Below are 17,656 nucleotides of genomic sequence, written 5' to 3' on the forward strand. Positions count from 1 at the left end.
ACTGAATCGATTGTTAAAAATCACTTGTCGCTATCTATTACTGCTCTTGTTCCATGATGCTAAACATTGAAACCGGAAATGGTTGATTTCTGCCACTTCCGGTTTGAATAGAGGGTTAATGAACGAGATAGACGTGTTTTGTGGTTACTGAATCGATTGCAAAAAAAACAGCTTTACATATCCTAGTGTTTTTGCTCTATGGAAATCAGTACTGAAACCGGAAGTAGTAAATTTCAACCATTTCCCGTTTTGGTAGAATTTTGTGGATGGTGATGGAAGATTCTCTTGAAAAGTTGAATCGATTTAAAAAAAAAAAACTTGTCGCTACCTATTACCGTTTCTGTTTGATCTGGATCAACGTTAACACCGGAAATGGTTTATTTCTACAATTTCCGGTTTGAATAGAGGATTAATGGAGAAAGTGGAACTTATTTCTGGGACGCTGAATCTATTGCAGAAAAAACAGCTTCTCGATATTTGTTTGCTGTTTTTTTTTTTAAATCTTGGGGATCAACGGTTGAAACCAGAAATGTATAATTTCTATTTAAATAGAAGATTAGCGGAGGAGATGTAACATACTCTTGAGACGCTGAATGGATTGAAAAAAAAAAACTTCTCGTTTTTGCTCTATGGAAATCAATATTGAAACCGGAAGTAGTAGTAAATTCCAACCACTTCCGGTTTCGGTAGAGTATTGCGGACGGTGTTGATATGTTCTCCTGAGATGCTGAATGGACTTTAAAAATATTTCTTTTCACGTTCTATTACCGTTTATGTTTTTGGAGATAAATGTTAAAAGTGGAAATGGTTGATTTATACCATTTCCGCTTTGAATAAAGAGATAGAACCTGTTCTCGGGATGCTGAATCGAGTGCAAATAAACAACTTTTCGATATTTTTAATAACCGTTTTTGCTTTTATACCGGTCGACAGACAAGAAAATAAAATGATTCAGTGGCGTATTTAGAATTTTGTTAAAGGGGGTTTTTGCTAAATTTATTCCTAGAAATGTGAAAATTCTGCAAGAGATTTCATTTATTTTAATATAGTAAATAGAATTTCGGAAAGGGGCCTAAGCCCGGAAGTCCCCCCTTAAATACGCCACTGAAAATGAATATTATGAAAACTTAACTTGTTGTTCTCCCAAGCCTTCGGCCGGTTTGGAAATTGTTTGCATGTTAACTGATCTTGGTGTCAGGTAGGAGAGAACATAACTAGCGACAATCATTAGCCTATTTGTGAACTATTCGGATCGTGACTAATAGACTGAGGCGTCTTGCTTTTTATAATAAGGTTTGTCTAGTGAAGTTATTGCGGTTTTGCTAAACATTATTATGTGATGATAACGTCCCCAGAAAGAAGAAAGTTGCTACGCGCCAAAATGCAAATTTCTCAGATGATGAATTTAAACGAATGAAACACGAATTAATTTCGATTCTTTCTTTCTTCTAGAATTCAGTTTTCACTGCATACCTTTCATATTGTCTCCTGCCACTTGTCTCCTTTCTGCACAACATTAAACATGAAATGGGTAGTCAGAATATCCACTTACTGTTAGTTGGAAATCAAGGAAAATGGGCGCTTAGCACCTTTCTGCTTTCTGGGGGCGATAAGTGGTATCACTTTCGAGCAGTGTTTCCAATGTTAAAGCTTTCCTCTAAATCCGGAGTTTTTTACAATAGCAGGGGCGTCAGTCATTTCGGAAGGGCATGGAGCAATTACCTCCTGATTTTGATTGGTTGGTTGGATGAGAGTTTAGCCTCACCTTCAAGCACCGAGACAAGATGAGACGTGAATTTACATCAAGAAGTGGAATCCAAACCATATGCCGGAAACCGGTCCCGGTTTCGATTTCCCAGTGGCAACACTCGGTCAAAAAAGTGTAAAAGCTTTTTCAAGCCAATCATTTTGAATGACGTTTTCCTGGGTTTTCGTCAGTTACACCAGGCAATTACTGAGATGGTACCTAACATACAAGTCTCAGACAGCTCCCTTCCTTCCCTTTCTTTAGATAGTGTGATCGCCGAGGGGCGTCTTCCCTCATACACAAAGGTCTAACATGGCCATAGATGCCGAAAATCCAGAAATCAAATTCCTAATCTTACTTCCTAATCCATATGGAGCCACGAAAGGTTCTTCCCTGAGTTTTAGAAATACGTATTTACTAATCAGTTCTATACTAATATACTAATGAAAAACGTGAAACAGCAGTAATGTCCAAGCATCTTGCATCCCGCCCTGCAAAATGTGAAATAGCACTGGCGTACTATGCACCAGTTTATCCATCTAAGCTAATAGAGACGGTGATAATGCATTGTTTGGTAATAGTAGAATAAAGAAAGTGAGCGAAATCGGAAGAACTTAGGGGAAAACCCACGCACAAGGGCTCCCATCAGGGGGGCAAGGTGGGGTGCTTGCCCCCCCCCTAGAGGAAATTGTACTTCAGAATATCTAAAATCCAATAGAATTTTTACATTAGTTACAGCAAAATTTGAAACTATTTTTGAAACGTCGCTTATACTTGCCCCCCCTTGGAAACCACAACATGGGCGCCCTTGCCCACGCATACTAAGTTTTCTACTCTTAAGTTTATCAGGTTCGCAAGTTGCATAATTAGGCATAAGGACTTGAATAATATATTGGCAAGGAATCAAATGAACCGTAATTTTATTAACTTTTAACTGTCTGGGATGGGAAATGTGTTAAATACGGCCGTGGATGAAATGACAAGAACAGATTACTCAACCTTCATAAATTATACATTAGCAATGAGTTCTGGTTTTAATTTTTATGGTTTTATGACTTCACAGATCAAAATTCTATCTACATTTCTTAGGAAGATTCTAGGGATATTTTCAAGTGGATTTTGTCGTGGAATTTTTATATTTTTTTTTCACGAATTTTGAGTAAGCTAGTTGACAACACTGACAATTTAGTCACTTTATAGATAAATCTAGTAATTTTCTCACGCTCATTACTTAATTAAACTGTCGGTTACTTCTTAGCAATTTTGGGCCAATTCCTCATCAGTAATGGCCGATTTCTAGGCTTTTGTTCTTAGCATCAGCTGAATCTCTTTTTCAATGAAAATTTCTTTCAAAAATGTATGAATTGAAATGAAGTATGGTTTACTGTTTCTCGGTCATCCTTCTGCTTACAGCAGCATTAGTTGCCACATCACGTCTTGTATAAGGTAACCAAGAAAGTTCTGTCGCTTTTTCAGTCACCACCTTCGAACGTCGATATGTCACTTAAGACGTATATGAAAGATCAAAAATAGTCCTCATCAGCATCGACGACCTTCTGCCAAGGTTCTGGAAGGCCATGGATTCCATCGCGGTAGAGCTTGGTGAGCCGTGAAGCGAAGGAGGTATCAAGTGCATTTTTCACCTCTACTAGGGATTTGAACTGGCGTCCTCTAAGGTGATTGTCCAGGGAATTGAACAGGTGATAATCGGAGGGTGCAATGTCCGAGGAGTATGGTGGATACAATAGTGTTTCCCATCCAACGCGTAGAATGGAGTTCCAGGTCATCCTAGCAACGTGAGGCTTAGCGTTGTTCTGTAACAGAAGGACCCCTTTGCGATTCAAAAGTGCTGGATCCAAAGTTTTGAGTTTTTTTAGAACATGGCTCAACTGCCGACAGAGACAGTTGCATTGATGCTCTGACCAGCTAATAACAGTTTCTGGTGCACGATGCCGCGAGCAGTCCACTAAACACACAGCAGGATCCTCTTCTGGTGTAGTGCTGGTTTTAGCTGTTTTGGAACCGGTTCATGGGATGCTAATGATGATTACGGTCCGCGGAGCTACGTACAGGACCCACTTCTCATTACATGTCAACACCCTGTCCAGAAATGGCACCTTCCTCAGACGAGACAGCAAAGAAACACAAGTGTCTGTCTGCTCGCATTCCCTTCTGGCCCGGAGTCAAATCATGTGAGACCCATCGACCCAACCTGTAGTGCTTCCCAAGTTGATGTCGGTGCTGCCGAATGGTTTCTTCACTCACACTGAATTGTAATCCCAGTTCCTCACATGTCTGGCCACTGTTCGCCTCAATTGCTGCCTGAAAATATTCATTTTGTACATGTGTTGGTCTTCCGGCACGTGGTGCATCTTCGAGTGTTTCCTCACTGTCATTTAACTTGTTAAACCATCGCTACAGTGTCCGCGTAGTCAAGACACTCTCTCCAAAGACCTGGCATATCTTAAAGCTCCGCTGCAGCGGCGTTTGAGCCGTTTCAACTCGTACAGCATACACGCCCTTATGACGCTATGTGGAGGTCCTATGTTCACTCTGTCCTTAAGCAAGTTCACGGTATAACTGAACTGCCACAACCAGGGAGTATGTTGGATACACCCACACCAACAACTGACCTTCGCCTTATCTCCGTTCGCATTAAGCTCACGATGTGAGGGCCAATGGAACACAGACCTCCACAAAAAGCGTAGAACTTTCTTGGTTAGCTTCCTGTCATTTTCAAACACACATCACTGTCTCACAGCAAATCCAAAAACTTGTCTTATAATTATTAAATTCAACGCTTTGTAAATTAACCATAGTATGGTTTGTATCCATTTCTTTCACCCTGAGCTCTGAATTTTTAATCTTGTGTTAGATCAATAATGACACCAAAATATTACCGAAAGAATTGTAAATAAGGACAAAAATAAGTGTTGTTAGTACTTTTAAGGGAAGAACGCAGACTGAAAGTATTTGAGAATAAAATCCTAAGACGAATATTCGGAACCAAGAGAAACGGGAATAGGGAGTGTCGGAAACTTCATAACGAGGGACTACATAATTAATTTATACCGTTTACTAAACATTGTTAACGTTATCAAGTCTACGAGGCTCAGGTGGGCAGGTCATGTAGCAAGAATGAGAAAAAGTAGGAACACTTTCAAAGTTTTGACTGGCAATCCAATCGAAAAACGACCATTAGGAAGACCTAGACGCAGATCGGAGGACAATATTAAGATGGATCTCGCAGAAATAGAAATACAAAGTAGAAACTGGATTCAGTTGGCTAAAAATAGAAATCAGTGGAGAACTTTTGTGAGCGTGACATTGAACCTCCGGGTTCTATAGGCCACAGATTTAATTAATTAGTATTTTTTTATTATTGACGGACCAAAACGTATTTAAATATTTTAAAAAATGAAATGTTAAAGATTTGTTTTCAGAACCTATGGAAGAACATTAAAGTAGCTATGTCTTAAGTTAGTACACTGGAGGTAGGAAATGTTTCCCTTACTGTATTGTTAGATTAGGTTACCTATAGATTTAGCCGAATTTTAAGAAAAGTTTATCTATTTTTAGCTGTTTTCTGTGCGTCATTAACCTAGATTTAATCGAACTTTGATAAAAAATATCTATTTTTAGCTACTATTTATTTGTCATTAACCTAGATTTAGTCCAAATTTTAGAAAAGTTTATCTATTTTTAGCTACATTCTGTACGTCGTTAACCTACTTTCTTAAGGCACACGTTAGCAATACTATTAGTGATTGTTTAAGCAAATGGAATTTGAGATTTCGACGGATCTATCTACAGGTATATCTTTCATTAGTTTTTACGAGTCGAAAAGTGATTTTTTTTTTTAAAGAAAAATATTTTCTTCGTACTACCAAAAGTAAGGACAGTTTATTGAAGGTCGAAAATAAAAAAAATGATCTCAAAGACGCTCAAACGATTGTGTCTGGCTCATGGGACAAAGGCTGAACCGTTCGCAATGAATCTTGGAACATTATCTACAACAAACGAGGATTTTATCATGTCGCTTAAATTAAAATTTGTATCTCAAAGGGGAAGAGAGGGCTCAAAATTAGTGCCAAAAATAGGATATTTCATAATCTCATCAAATTAAGATGTTGACACTTGTTAGATAAACTTCTTGTCAAACTTGTTCCAGCATCTTCAAAAATTACACTTTTAAAGAAGGGGGAGGGGGGATTTCTGTAATATTTTAATTTCTCACATTGTTTTCACACAATGGCAAAAGTGAAGAAACAGTAGGAGTGGTTATGATTACATTAACCTAGGTTTTTATAGTTAAGCTTTGATTGTAATGCGTGCCCTAAAGAGGGTTTAAATATGCCACTCAAATATGTTTCATAAACCTATTATTTTCATTGCCAAAAATGAACATTTTAGCTATTTCACAATGGAATTAATATTCCCGTAGTATGGCATAACTCATCTTCGGGGGAAAAATTCTGAAGGCGTGCTTTGACTCTTGATGGGAATTTTTCCAATAAAATTCGGGCGACTTTTATTAAATTTGCAACACAGAAAAGGCTTTACATTAAATCATTTTCATAGCACATTCCAGAATAAAACTGTTGTAATTCTAAAATGTCAATTTTACAAGCGAATCACTGATTTGAGAAACGTCGTAAGTCATGCAAACTATATTTTACAAGAGACGTGATAAACGTTGCACACAGAGTAATAAAGTGACTGCGTTCACGTCCGCACATAACGGCCATGTAGGGCGACTATCGGTGCTGTTTAAACAGCTGTTACATCGAGAAATAAATGTACAAAAAATATTTAATATATTTGACTTATGACATTTCTCAACCCAACACGAGGATCAGCAAAATATTAGCATACATTAGGTTAGGTTAGGGTGGAATAGGTTAAGTTAGGTTCAAAGTTTCGACACATTATTTCTACGAAAGGGAAAACTATGGTATATTTCACGAGTATCGTGCAGAAAACCACAGGTACAAATACAAAATATTACATTGATGTATCTCTATGGTATGCGTGCAATGTTTCAGGCTAGTTATTATCTCGAAAACATACGCGTTCAGCCGTCTTCAACAAGAACAAGATCACCAAGATATGATCGCTTATAGTATTGTGACCACCATGAATTGAAGTTGAGAATACTGGCCATTTCAACCATCTGCACAGTAAATTTCTTTCCTAGCTCACAGATCAAACGAACAATCTCAAGTGGTACGTAAAGCCTATCGTTAAGTTGTAGGGTCTGTTGAATTATGCCGAAATCCCTATCGCAAGATATACAGGAATGGCCTCGAATGGGAAAATAATTATCAATTTCGTGAAAACGTTTATTCGAAATTAGAGATAAACACATTCTAATGAGAGTATAGTTGCTGTTTGGTCCACCACATGCGTCACTAAACAAGTGGAACTCTGTGACTGTCTGTGGTATCTCGTTCTGAACGTGCTCGGTGGAAAAAAAAGTGCATGCTTCGTTTGATAATTTCTTGCCTATGCCTTCGTGATAGAGATAAATCTTAGAGGAATTATCTCGTAAATTATGAATACAGAAAATATTCACATCTAACTGCCGCCAATGAAACGTCCTATACAGGAATTTTTGGTAGGTTGATCACCTGCATAAAAACGCTATGCCCAATACATTCCCATGATTCCGACATTTGTCCTTGATTTCAGCCGTATTAATTTTGTTCCTAATGGATTGGTCTGGGCCAGCCGTTGAGTTGAGAAGTGTCAAAAGTCAATGACTTGTGACATTTCTCAACATACAATTATTGTTGCAGGTCGATACTTCACGGACTACTAGCGCGACTTCTGTTACTTCACAACTCAACGGTGTAGCTATCCTTCACGAATCAAAGCTGCATGTAAATTGATTTTCGACCAATGGGTGACTTATAACGTTTCTCAAATCAACGATTCAAGTAAGCTCTTTCAAAAATATATGCATACCCTTAGGAAACTTGATTATCTTTTCTGTTTTCGGGAATTTTAAAGCTATTTCAATATGTATAGTATTAATAATTGTAGAGAAAAGTTTTCTTAAATTCAGTCAAATTACGATTATTACACACTAAAAATATTAATAACAATTTAAAACCTATTTTGCGTTATGACAATTTTATTTTGAAGTCGTAATAGGTTCAGTCTGTGATCTTTCTTTCCTTTTCTTTTTTTAATTTCAACTATGATTTGTGAAAACAGTGTTCAGTGTTTCTACTGCTGAGATTGTATTGCTATGACTTTTTTTTTTTTTTTTTGCCCAAGTAAGCAGTAATCAAATATATTTTGTATTATATGATTAGGAGATTGTGGATACAACCTGATCACTATGTTGGATCACAAGAAATATCCGAAATTCCTGGCAAACTTGTTTTCACCTTTTCTTTACTCTGAACAAAATAGGTCAGTCACAATGACAGTATATATTGTACGTGATCTACAAAACTCCGATCTTGACTAAATGTAGCATGCGAATAGATCTGGGCTTGTCTAATAAGGATGTCAGCTATTTCCCTGTGTAGAGCTTTGGATCCTGAGCGATAAGCCATCGAAGTTGGAGTTTTGACTTAGTCAAATTTGCAATAAAAAAACCATTAATTGTGTTAATAACGAGAAGTAAAGAGAAATACAAGGAACAAGTCTATTAAATATAAATTTGAACTTAAATGTTGAGTAAATGAAGTGTTCCGAAACTTTGCAATGCAACCCCTGTTGTGTTATGCAACCACAATCACGTTAAAAGTGTGCGGTTGCCTATAAGCATGTTACTTTCCCGTAGTTAACTCAGCATAGTCTAGGCCATTGAAGTGTTTTATAGTCTATAGCAGCATTTCCCAACCTTTTCAACTTGCGGCACACTACTTGGATTCTCGCGGCACTCTTATAGATATTACACCTTGCTTCAAAAAGAATATACGCATCACGAAGAATTATTTTGTCCAAACTATCGATTGGAGAAACGAATACATAGTCTAGTTTATATTAATAGCCGCTAGATGTCAGTTGTCTTCTGTTTTGCTTGGTAACCGTCATATGTTTAAAATGGCTACTCCGCAGCAGAAATCATTGTGTGTTCTCGAGTTTGCGAAGTGCAATTCCGTGATTACAGTGCAAAGACGTTTCAGGTTGAGGTATCAAATTGATCCTCCGAATGGGTGGAACATTCGCAGATGGTATTCGACAGTTTGTAGATACAGGATGTGTATGTAAAGGAAAGACTCCTGGCCACTCTCGTGTTCCTGAAGAAAATGTTGCACGAATTCAAACTGCTTTCCAACCTAGTCCTTCAAAATCAACTCGTCGTGCCAGTCTGGAATTACAAGTGCCGTCAACAACAATTTGGCGTGTTTTGAGACGTCGGTTGGTTATGAAGCCGTACAAGTTACAGCTGTTACAAGCTCTGCGTCCTGATGACAAACGCAAACGTGTGGCATTTTGTAACGAGATTCTGAATGCTATTGACAATGATAACACTTTTGCACAACGCATCGTGTTCAGTGATGAAGCGACTTTCCGTGTTAGTGGTCAGGTAAACAAACAAAATGTTCGAATTTGGGGCTTACAGAACCCATATGCAGTCACTGGACATTTACGAAATTCGCTTAAAGTCAATGTGTTTTGTACGATATCCCGATCATCTGTTTACGGCCCATTCTTCTTTAATGGAAACACGGTTAACAGTCAACAGTATCTCGCTATGTTACAAAACTGATTGTTTCCGAGGCTGCACATCGACAACTTCATTTTTCAACAAGATGGGGCACCCCCTCACTGGAGTCGCCAAGTGCGTGAATATCTGAATGATACTCTACCGAACCATTGGATTGGTCGTCAAGGAGCTGGCGACTTAGCATGTCTCAGCTGGCCTCCACGGTCATCGGATTTGTCACCCTGTGACTTCTTCCTGTGGGGTTTCGTTAAAGACAACGTTTATGTACCACCACTCCCACAGAACCTGGAAGAGTTGAAGAACCGGATCCTTACTGCCATAACATCAGTGACGCAGGACATGCTTGCCCGAGTATGGGAGGAATTTGAGTATCGATGTGATATTGTTCGTGTCGGTGATGGCGGACATACATATTGAACATCTGTAATATGAACATTGAACTATAATTTGAACTTGAGAGGTTGGTAAATATGTGTGTAAAATTTCATTTTCGTATGTCTTAAAGTTTAATAAATATGTACATTCGAAATACGTATATTCTTTTCGAAACAGGGTGTATTATTTGTAAATACAGAAGTATAAAACACAGTGGTATTTTTTCTGTGATTATTGATCTCTTTCTCACAGAGAAGAAAGCTCTATTACTGGGTTTTCCACATGGTAAATTATTATGCTTATTTTTCATTCTAATTTAAAAATAGAAAACAATTGCAATGAAATATTGGACTCAGGTTTTTAAAAATACGCTTTCTTTTTAAAAACTGTATCCACCCTTTTACTAACAAGTAAACCTTACGTTTGGGTGAATCGAGTCGCTGACTGAGACACATATGAGAAAGTAGTACTAAATGTGGTCAGTATTTCAGTGAAGTTGTAGGTGCGAAGCTCCAGGGGTTTAGGAGATACAGCTACCAGAACATCACATGGAAGTACAGAATAGTCTTCATACAGTTGGAGGTAAAAGCTCTGTAAGACCTCTTGTAACGACAAAAGGTGAATAACAAATATATGGGTATATATAAGGACTAGGGGGAAGTCATATAGTAAGGGTATACCTGACGGCGGCCATCTTGAAATCCGCCATTTTGAATTAAGGTTAAGTTTTTAAAATAGGAATAGGGTGATACATGATTTAAGGCGCAAATTTAATCAGAAGAACAATGGTCACGTTAATTTTGAGTTACGCAGAATTGGTAAAAAGTTACAGGGAAATTAAATATTATTGCAGCATATGTATTAGTCCTTTACCCCACCTTGTAAATTTTGTTTTAATGATAATAATTAAATAAAAAGCAGGTGGATAAATATTAGGTCTATGGTAAGAGTTGCCTTGATGGCGGCCATGTTCAAATCCGCCATTTTGAAGCAGACAAAAGTTTTAAACAAAACGCATAACATTGACACCTTATTAATAGCAAATTTTACCATAAATCCAACGATATAACCATTTTTGCTTTATCATGAACCGCATTTGTTATCGCATTCACAAGTTGCTAATTTAAGGAAAAATGACCAAAGAGGAATTGATTCATAATTGAACTTGGGTCTTTCTTCCAGAAAAGTCCTCAATTAGTACAATCAATATATAGTTCAGAAAAGAGTGCATCACTTGCACAAATGCTCTGCTCATAGTGAGCACACCTGACAAAGGCAATCGAGTTACACTTGACACATCTGTCGTTAACAATTCCGTCAAAGCAGTAGTCGTAAAGAGCGATCCATTTAATTTTGTGCTGGTTAATGATAAAGCAAAAATGGTTATACTGTTGGAGTTATAATAAAATTTGCTATTAATAAGGTATCACTGTTATGCGTTTTGTTTAAAAATTTTGTCTGCTTCAAAATGTCGGATTTGAACATGGCCACCATCAAGGCAATTCTTACCATAGACCTAATATTTATCTACCTGCTTTTTATTTAATTATTATCATTAAAACAAAATTTACAAGGTGGGGTAAAGGACTAATACATATGCTGCAACAATATTTAATTTCCCTGTAACTTTTTACCAATTCTGCGTAACTCAAAATTAACGTGACCATTGTTCTTCTGATTAAATTTGCGCCTTGAATCATGTATCACATGACCCTATTCCTATTTTAAAAACTTAACTTTAATTCAAAATGGCGGATTTCAAGATGGCCGCCGTCAGGTATACCCTTACTATATGACTTCCCCCTAGTCCTTATATATACCCATATATTTGTTATTCACCTTTTGTCGTTACAAGAGGTCGTACAGAGCTTTTACCTCCAACTGTATGAAGACTATTCTGTACTTCCATGTGATGTTCTGGTAGCTGTATCTCCTAAACCCCTGGAGCTTCGCACCTACAACTTCACTGAAATACTAACCACATTTAGTACTACTTTCTCATATGGGTCTCAGTCAGCAACTCGATTCACCCAAACGTAAGGTTTACTTGTAAGAAGGAAGATCACTAAATAACGAATGATCACTAAATACCATTGAAAGGATTGAATGATATTTTAAATTTTAAAGTTACGAAATAGTCTGCAACAATAAAGAAGCAATAATGGTCATAACAATGATAACAAATATTTTTTTGAACATTAGAAATGTAAAGAACAGTAACCCGGTATGAAACGTAAAATTGTAGGTTCATAGTAGAGTTTATTAGTAATGTGAAATACAAATATATGTTTTCCCCCACGTTTTGCAATTTGATTGCTATAAAATTAATAATTTTGTTTCGATTCCTCGCGACACACCAGCGGCCCATTTACGGCACACCGGTTGAGAAACGCTAGTCTATAGTTTCAAAGATTACCATCAGATACTGAAGAAATTTATACGGGACCATTGAAAAGGTACACTCTTTCAAACAAAAAAGAATCGTCAGAATCTCGATGCACCTATGTCGAAGTTACACATTCAAATATCCACAATGTAAATGTTAATGGGTTAACGGTTGAGAGTCTCTTTCTTTTTCTGAAATCGGTTAAAAAGTATTCTCTATTTTTTTAAGAACAAGAACTAGAGAAAAATACAATGCATGAGCTATTATAATACAGATTTTCTAAAATCTTCCGCAGCCATGAACTTGATTACTATAGTATGTGGGATCCGAATTGAAGTTTGACCTTGATCGCTGCTGTCTCGTCGGCCAACCCGCTCATAGCGACGTTGCCAACATTTTGATGTAAGAGGCTGATTCGGCCGACATATTCTTAGTGAGTCAAGAACCTCGTCAACATTTGCCAATTGAAGTATGACAACAATGTGCTCCTAGTTCATTGGTTCTCGTCAAACATCAATTCGGTGTTGCCGCGTAGGCTTTAATTAGGTTAGTGGTCGAATCTGATCGAAGAGGATTATACAATACAATAACAAACATTAGCAGATGACTAATATCCTTAGGAAGAAATATTTTCATTAGAAGAAGAGCGCATACAGAACATGTTTTCTGATTCTTCACCCTATCCTAACCCGCTCCTATGTTACAAAACTCTTCGGCCATTCAGTTACTATTATACCTCTTGAAACATGTCGGCGCGTGGCTGTCGGCAGTGTATCTATAAATACGTAGAATTTTCGACGTTTTTTCCTATTTCGAAGACTCATAATTTCATGTGTCAAATGGAACTGAAAAGTAAATAATAATAATAATAATAAGTCAGCCAGAATATATTGCATTACTGTCAAGAAAACAAAACTGAATATTTTAAACATCTAACTTTGTGTTCTCCCCAAGACTTACGAGGAACCCCTTGAGTGCGAGGTCGGAAGCAATCTCTAGTAAGGCTCATTTGAAAGTTTAGTGTGAACAATGATGACAGAAAAAAATATTAGATGCTAATGATTCACCATGTGCATCAGGAGGGTGACAGAAAATACGTGTCCGGGATTTGCAAAGATCAACCTTCTATTGGATATATGTATTACACTTCACAAAATGGACATCGTCGACGTTCACGAAATGTTCAAAACAAACCATTAATTTGCACCACGAACACCGAATGAATATTGAGCCGCCACAGTGGTCGCAAACGTTCGCACCTTCAAGATGGAAGTCGAACTCCTTGGGAGTTACAAACCGTTCAGGACGTTCAGTTAGGTATCCACTTTTAAAGATTGCATATAGAATCATATTGGTGTAACGGGCGCCATCACATTCCATCAGTTCTCATCTCCCCGTTATATCAATATGATTATATATGCATTCTTTAAAAGTGGATCCCTAGCTGAACGTCCTGAACGGTTTGTAACTCCCAAGGAGTTCGACTTCCATCTTGAAGGTGCGAACGTTTGCGATCACTGTGGCGGGTCAATATTCATTCGGTGTTCATAGTGCAAGTTAATAGTTTGTTTTGAACATTTCGTGAACGTCGACGATGTCCATTTTGTGAAGTGTAATACATATATCCAATAGAAGGTTGATCTTTGCACCTCCCGGATACGTATTTTCTGTCACCCCCCTGCTGCACGTGGTGAGTCATTAAAATCTAATATTTTTCCTGTCATCATTGTTCACACTACAGTTTCAAACGAGCCTTACTAGAGATTGCACTTTTGAGCTCGCACTCAAGGGGTTCCTTGTTAGTTTAATCTGGAAATTTCCTGCACGCGAGAGACATCTCTTGACGTCAAGTAGGAGACAACGCAGCTAACACCATCTATTAGTCTGACTATAAACTAACAGGAGCGTAGCTTACAGACTGTGGTGTCTTGCTTTTATAATAAGAATTGTTTAGAGATGTTATTGCGGTTTTGATAAACACTTGTATGTGACGGTAATAAGTAGACTTTCATAACTTTCGAGCAGTATTGCCAACGTCAAAAAGTTCGTGCAAAACATGAAGGATTTCCAAGGATGCCGATTTCTCTGTAACTTTGGGGGGGGGGGCATTTAGATTTGTGTTTGGTTACAGACAAGGGTCTAAGAAGGCATATATGAGGATTTTGAGGCAAATTGGATTCAAATTATGCCAAGTTTAGTATGTTCATAAAAATGCATATAACAATAAAAATACATATAAAAATATTCATAAAAATACACGGGGATTCACATGAGCATTGGGGGGCCTGGGCCGACCCCGGTTACTTCCTGTTCTGCCTAATTCCTGTTGTGCCTAATGACCCTCCAGCACTTTGTAATGCATTTTTGATATAATATTATCTTTAGGCAAAACAGGAATTCCTGTTGTCCCTAATTGCTGTTCTGCCTAATTCACTCAAAAGGGATATTTAAATTTGAGGGAAATTTATTAGTGCCTATTTCCCCTTGATTTTCAAATACCATTCCAGAACTCTTTAAATAAAATTTTAATGTACTAGTGAGGGTTAGTTAGATTGAACACGCGAGTGGAACGAATTGTTGCATGTGACCAAATACCCCTAAAAATCATTTTTAGTATAACAAATGTTGTGAAACTATCCGGTATAATGTAAAAAGCAAACCACTATAACTACGTTGAGTAAAATGATTACACAATTTATTAGAGATAAATACTTCCAAATATCTACAAAGGAAACTTTAGAAGAACAAAGTTTGCTCTACAATAACAAATTAAAATATCGGAAAGGACATACAGTTTTAACTTCTTAAAGTTACATTATATATATATATATATATATATATATATATATATATATATATATATATATATATATATATATATATATATATATATATATATTGTCACTTCAAAACTTTAAAAATCATACTTATTATAAGCACATACTAAACCCACACACAACCTTCATTGTTATAAACGTAAACAGTAAGCTACAGCGTTTACATAGGAAATCTTCTATTAGTACGGTATAAATGCCCTTCATAACATAACATTTTTCCATCATACTTCACTACATATTAATATTCAAATAGCACTCCTTCAAAATGTTGATTGTGTTTTAAACTTTCACCCTGACTTCACACTTAAAACAATTTCATTTTAAACTATGAGTCATAGAAATTCCACTTTTTTCCATTGGTAAGATCACTTTCCGAAAAAGTAAACAAATGGTGGTCTGTGATTGGCTGGAAGCGGTGCCTCTCCTCCAATCAGAGTTTTTGATTTTTTTTAAAGTACATTAGACAGAAATACAAATAGATGAGGATTGCGCCTTGCGCACACACTAAAGAAGATAGTGCCAGTGTTGAAATTCGTCGATTCGTGCCGTCGTCGACAATTCAACCCTCAGTGCTACTGAAAATAGAGGCTCTGTCATCCCCCCCACTGTGCGCTTCTCGTGGAAAAGAGAGAAAGATCGAGCCGTGGAGGCCCCTTGGATAACTAAGATTCGCACTGGTATCCTTGCTGTACAGCCTTTGGCGACAGCCGCTGGTGTAGATCTCTTCTCCTCTTCCTCGGGAATACACAGCCCCCCGCAAACACTCACACAGACTGGTCCTTTTTAGGACCATACACATCACCTGCAAAAAATAGAAACTTGAAAATCCGCCCGCATTTACAAAACCATGGGTAGAGGTAGGACAAAAAGAAACGAAAGCCAAACCCCATCAAATCCAGAACCAACTACATCAACTGAAGGAAAAAATGCACACGAAGACCATCGCCTAAAGGAAGAATCCTCCAAAAGTACACCCAAACCCAATGGTGGACGTGACGGCGAAGGACACACCAACGCCCTTTTACGATATATATACTTCTGGAAAAGAAAACTACACATACGAAGAATTTAATCAACTAGCAGACGACATCCAGCAAACAGTTGAGAGGAAAACCGAAACAAACATAGGGTTCTCAATCAAACTAACCTCAACAAAGGACTGCGACACGCCATGCATACATATCTCATTCGAAGACCATGAAGACTCGTTACTCTTTCACCAAACATTCAAGCCAGAAAGTTTTAGAGACTACAGCGAAAACACGTTCTTCCAATGGGATACGGAAGACCTCAGCATAGATACGGTGCCAAAGAAGAACCCTCACACCTCCCAACCATCTAACACTCACGAAAAGCCAAATGTAAAGAAGAACACCAAGAAAAACAATCCAGAGAAGAACACAAATGCAAGAAACCCAAAGAAGAACTCTCACCACGCCATCACACAAAACACCCCTCACAAAACACCAGCAAACCACACTCAAAAAAAAAGAACTCGGACGAAAACATCCTCCCAGCAAGAAACACAACATACATGAAACAGCGGAAATACGCCCCTACCTTCACATGCATCATAAAAGGCGTAGACCTGAAATTCAGCATAGAAGAGATAAAAGACGAACTGCAGAAACAAAGCATCGAGTTCACCAACGCAATCAGAATGCAAGAAAAGGACGGCCCTATTCCCTTAATCAGGGTGTTTTCCCGCAATCCTAAACATATACAAATGCTCATACAGTCTGACACACTACTCTTTCAGAAAATCCACAGAACAGAAGCATCACGTACAAAAGCCATGCCTCCGCCTTGCTGGAAGTGCTACCAATACGATCACCCGACCTCAGCCTGCCCAAACAAGAATAGTTGTCATAATTGCTTATATAATATGCAACCTAATCTGTTAGGTCTTATTGTTCCAATTTACATATTTATGTTACTATTATTCTTAATATTTCAGCTTCTGTACAAGGAAATATTGACTGAACTATCTTTTTAAGGCAATTTTTTTTAAAAAATTTTAAAAAATTCCTATTATTATTTTAATGAATTTTCCATGTCATAAGAATACACATTTTCACAGGGGAGTTATATGTCTTTAACTATGTTACAGTTCAGTTAGCTGCACGCTCGCTGACCAGGTCCAGATCTCCTCGCTGAGACGGCCAGCAGATATCGCGTAGAGATACTCGTAGTAAAATAATGGTGGTCTATAAATCCTAATATAATTTCAGAGAAGCTGATACGATGTAAGAAAATCAAGAGGTCCTGAAAGCAACTGGAATTGTCGGGAAAATAGTATTAAATTTTCCTTAAATATAAATATCCCTTTTAGCGTGAATTAGGCAGAACAGGAATTAGGCAAAACATGAATTCCTGTTCTGCCTAAAGATAAGATTAGATCAAAAATGCGTTACAAATTGCTGGAGGGTCATTAGGCAGAACAGGAATTAGGCAGAACATGAATTCCTGTTCTGCCTAAAGATAAGATTAGATCAAAAATGCGTTACAAATTGCTGGAGGGTCATTAGGCACAACAGGAATTAGGCAGAACATGAATTCCTGTTCTGCCTAAAGATAAGATTAGATCAAAAATGCGTTACAAATTGCTGGAGGGTCATTAGGCA

General features: G+C 37.5%; 1 protein-coding gene across 3 annotated transcripts in view; it reads right to left on the reverse strand.

The window, feature by feature from the left end:
- Nucleotides 1–17,656, reverse strand: part of LOC145663789 (uncharacterized) — a 71,849-nt gene that overhangs the window by 32,765 nt on the left and 21,428 nt on the right. The window contains exon 3 of one of the 3 annotated variants that reach the window (XM_081729876.1): nt 12,932–13,040. The exons of the other annotated variants lie outside the window; for them this stretch is intronic. Coding sequence (XP_081586002.1) covers nt 12,932–13,040 — 109 coding nt within the window. The remainder of the gene's footprint in view (nt 1–12,931; nt 13,041–17,656) is intronic. 3 annotated transcript variants of the gene reach the window in all.

The sequence above is a fragment of the Thermobia domestica genome, chromosome 11 (assembly GCF_964235325.1).
Source record: "Thermobia domestica chromosome 11, izTheDome1.hap1.1, whole genome shotgun sequence".
Taxonomy (NCBI): domain Eukaryota; kingdom Metazoa; phylum Arthropoda; class Insecta; order Zygentoma; family Lepismatidae; genus Thermobia; species Thermobia domestica.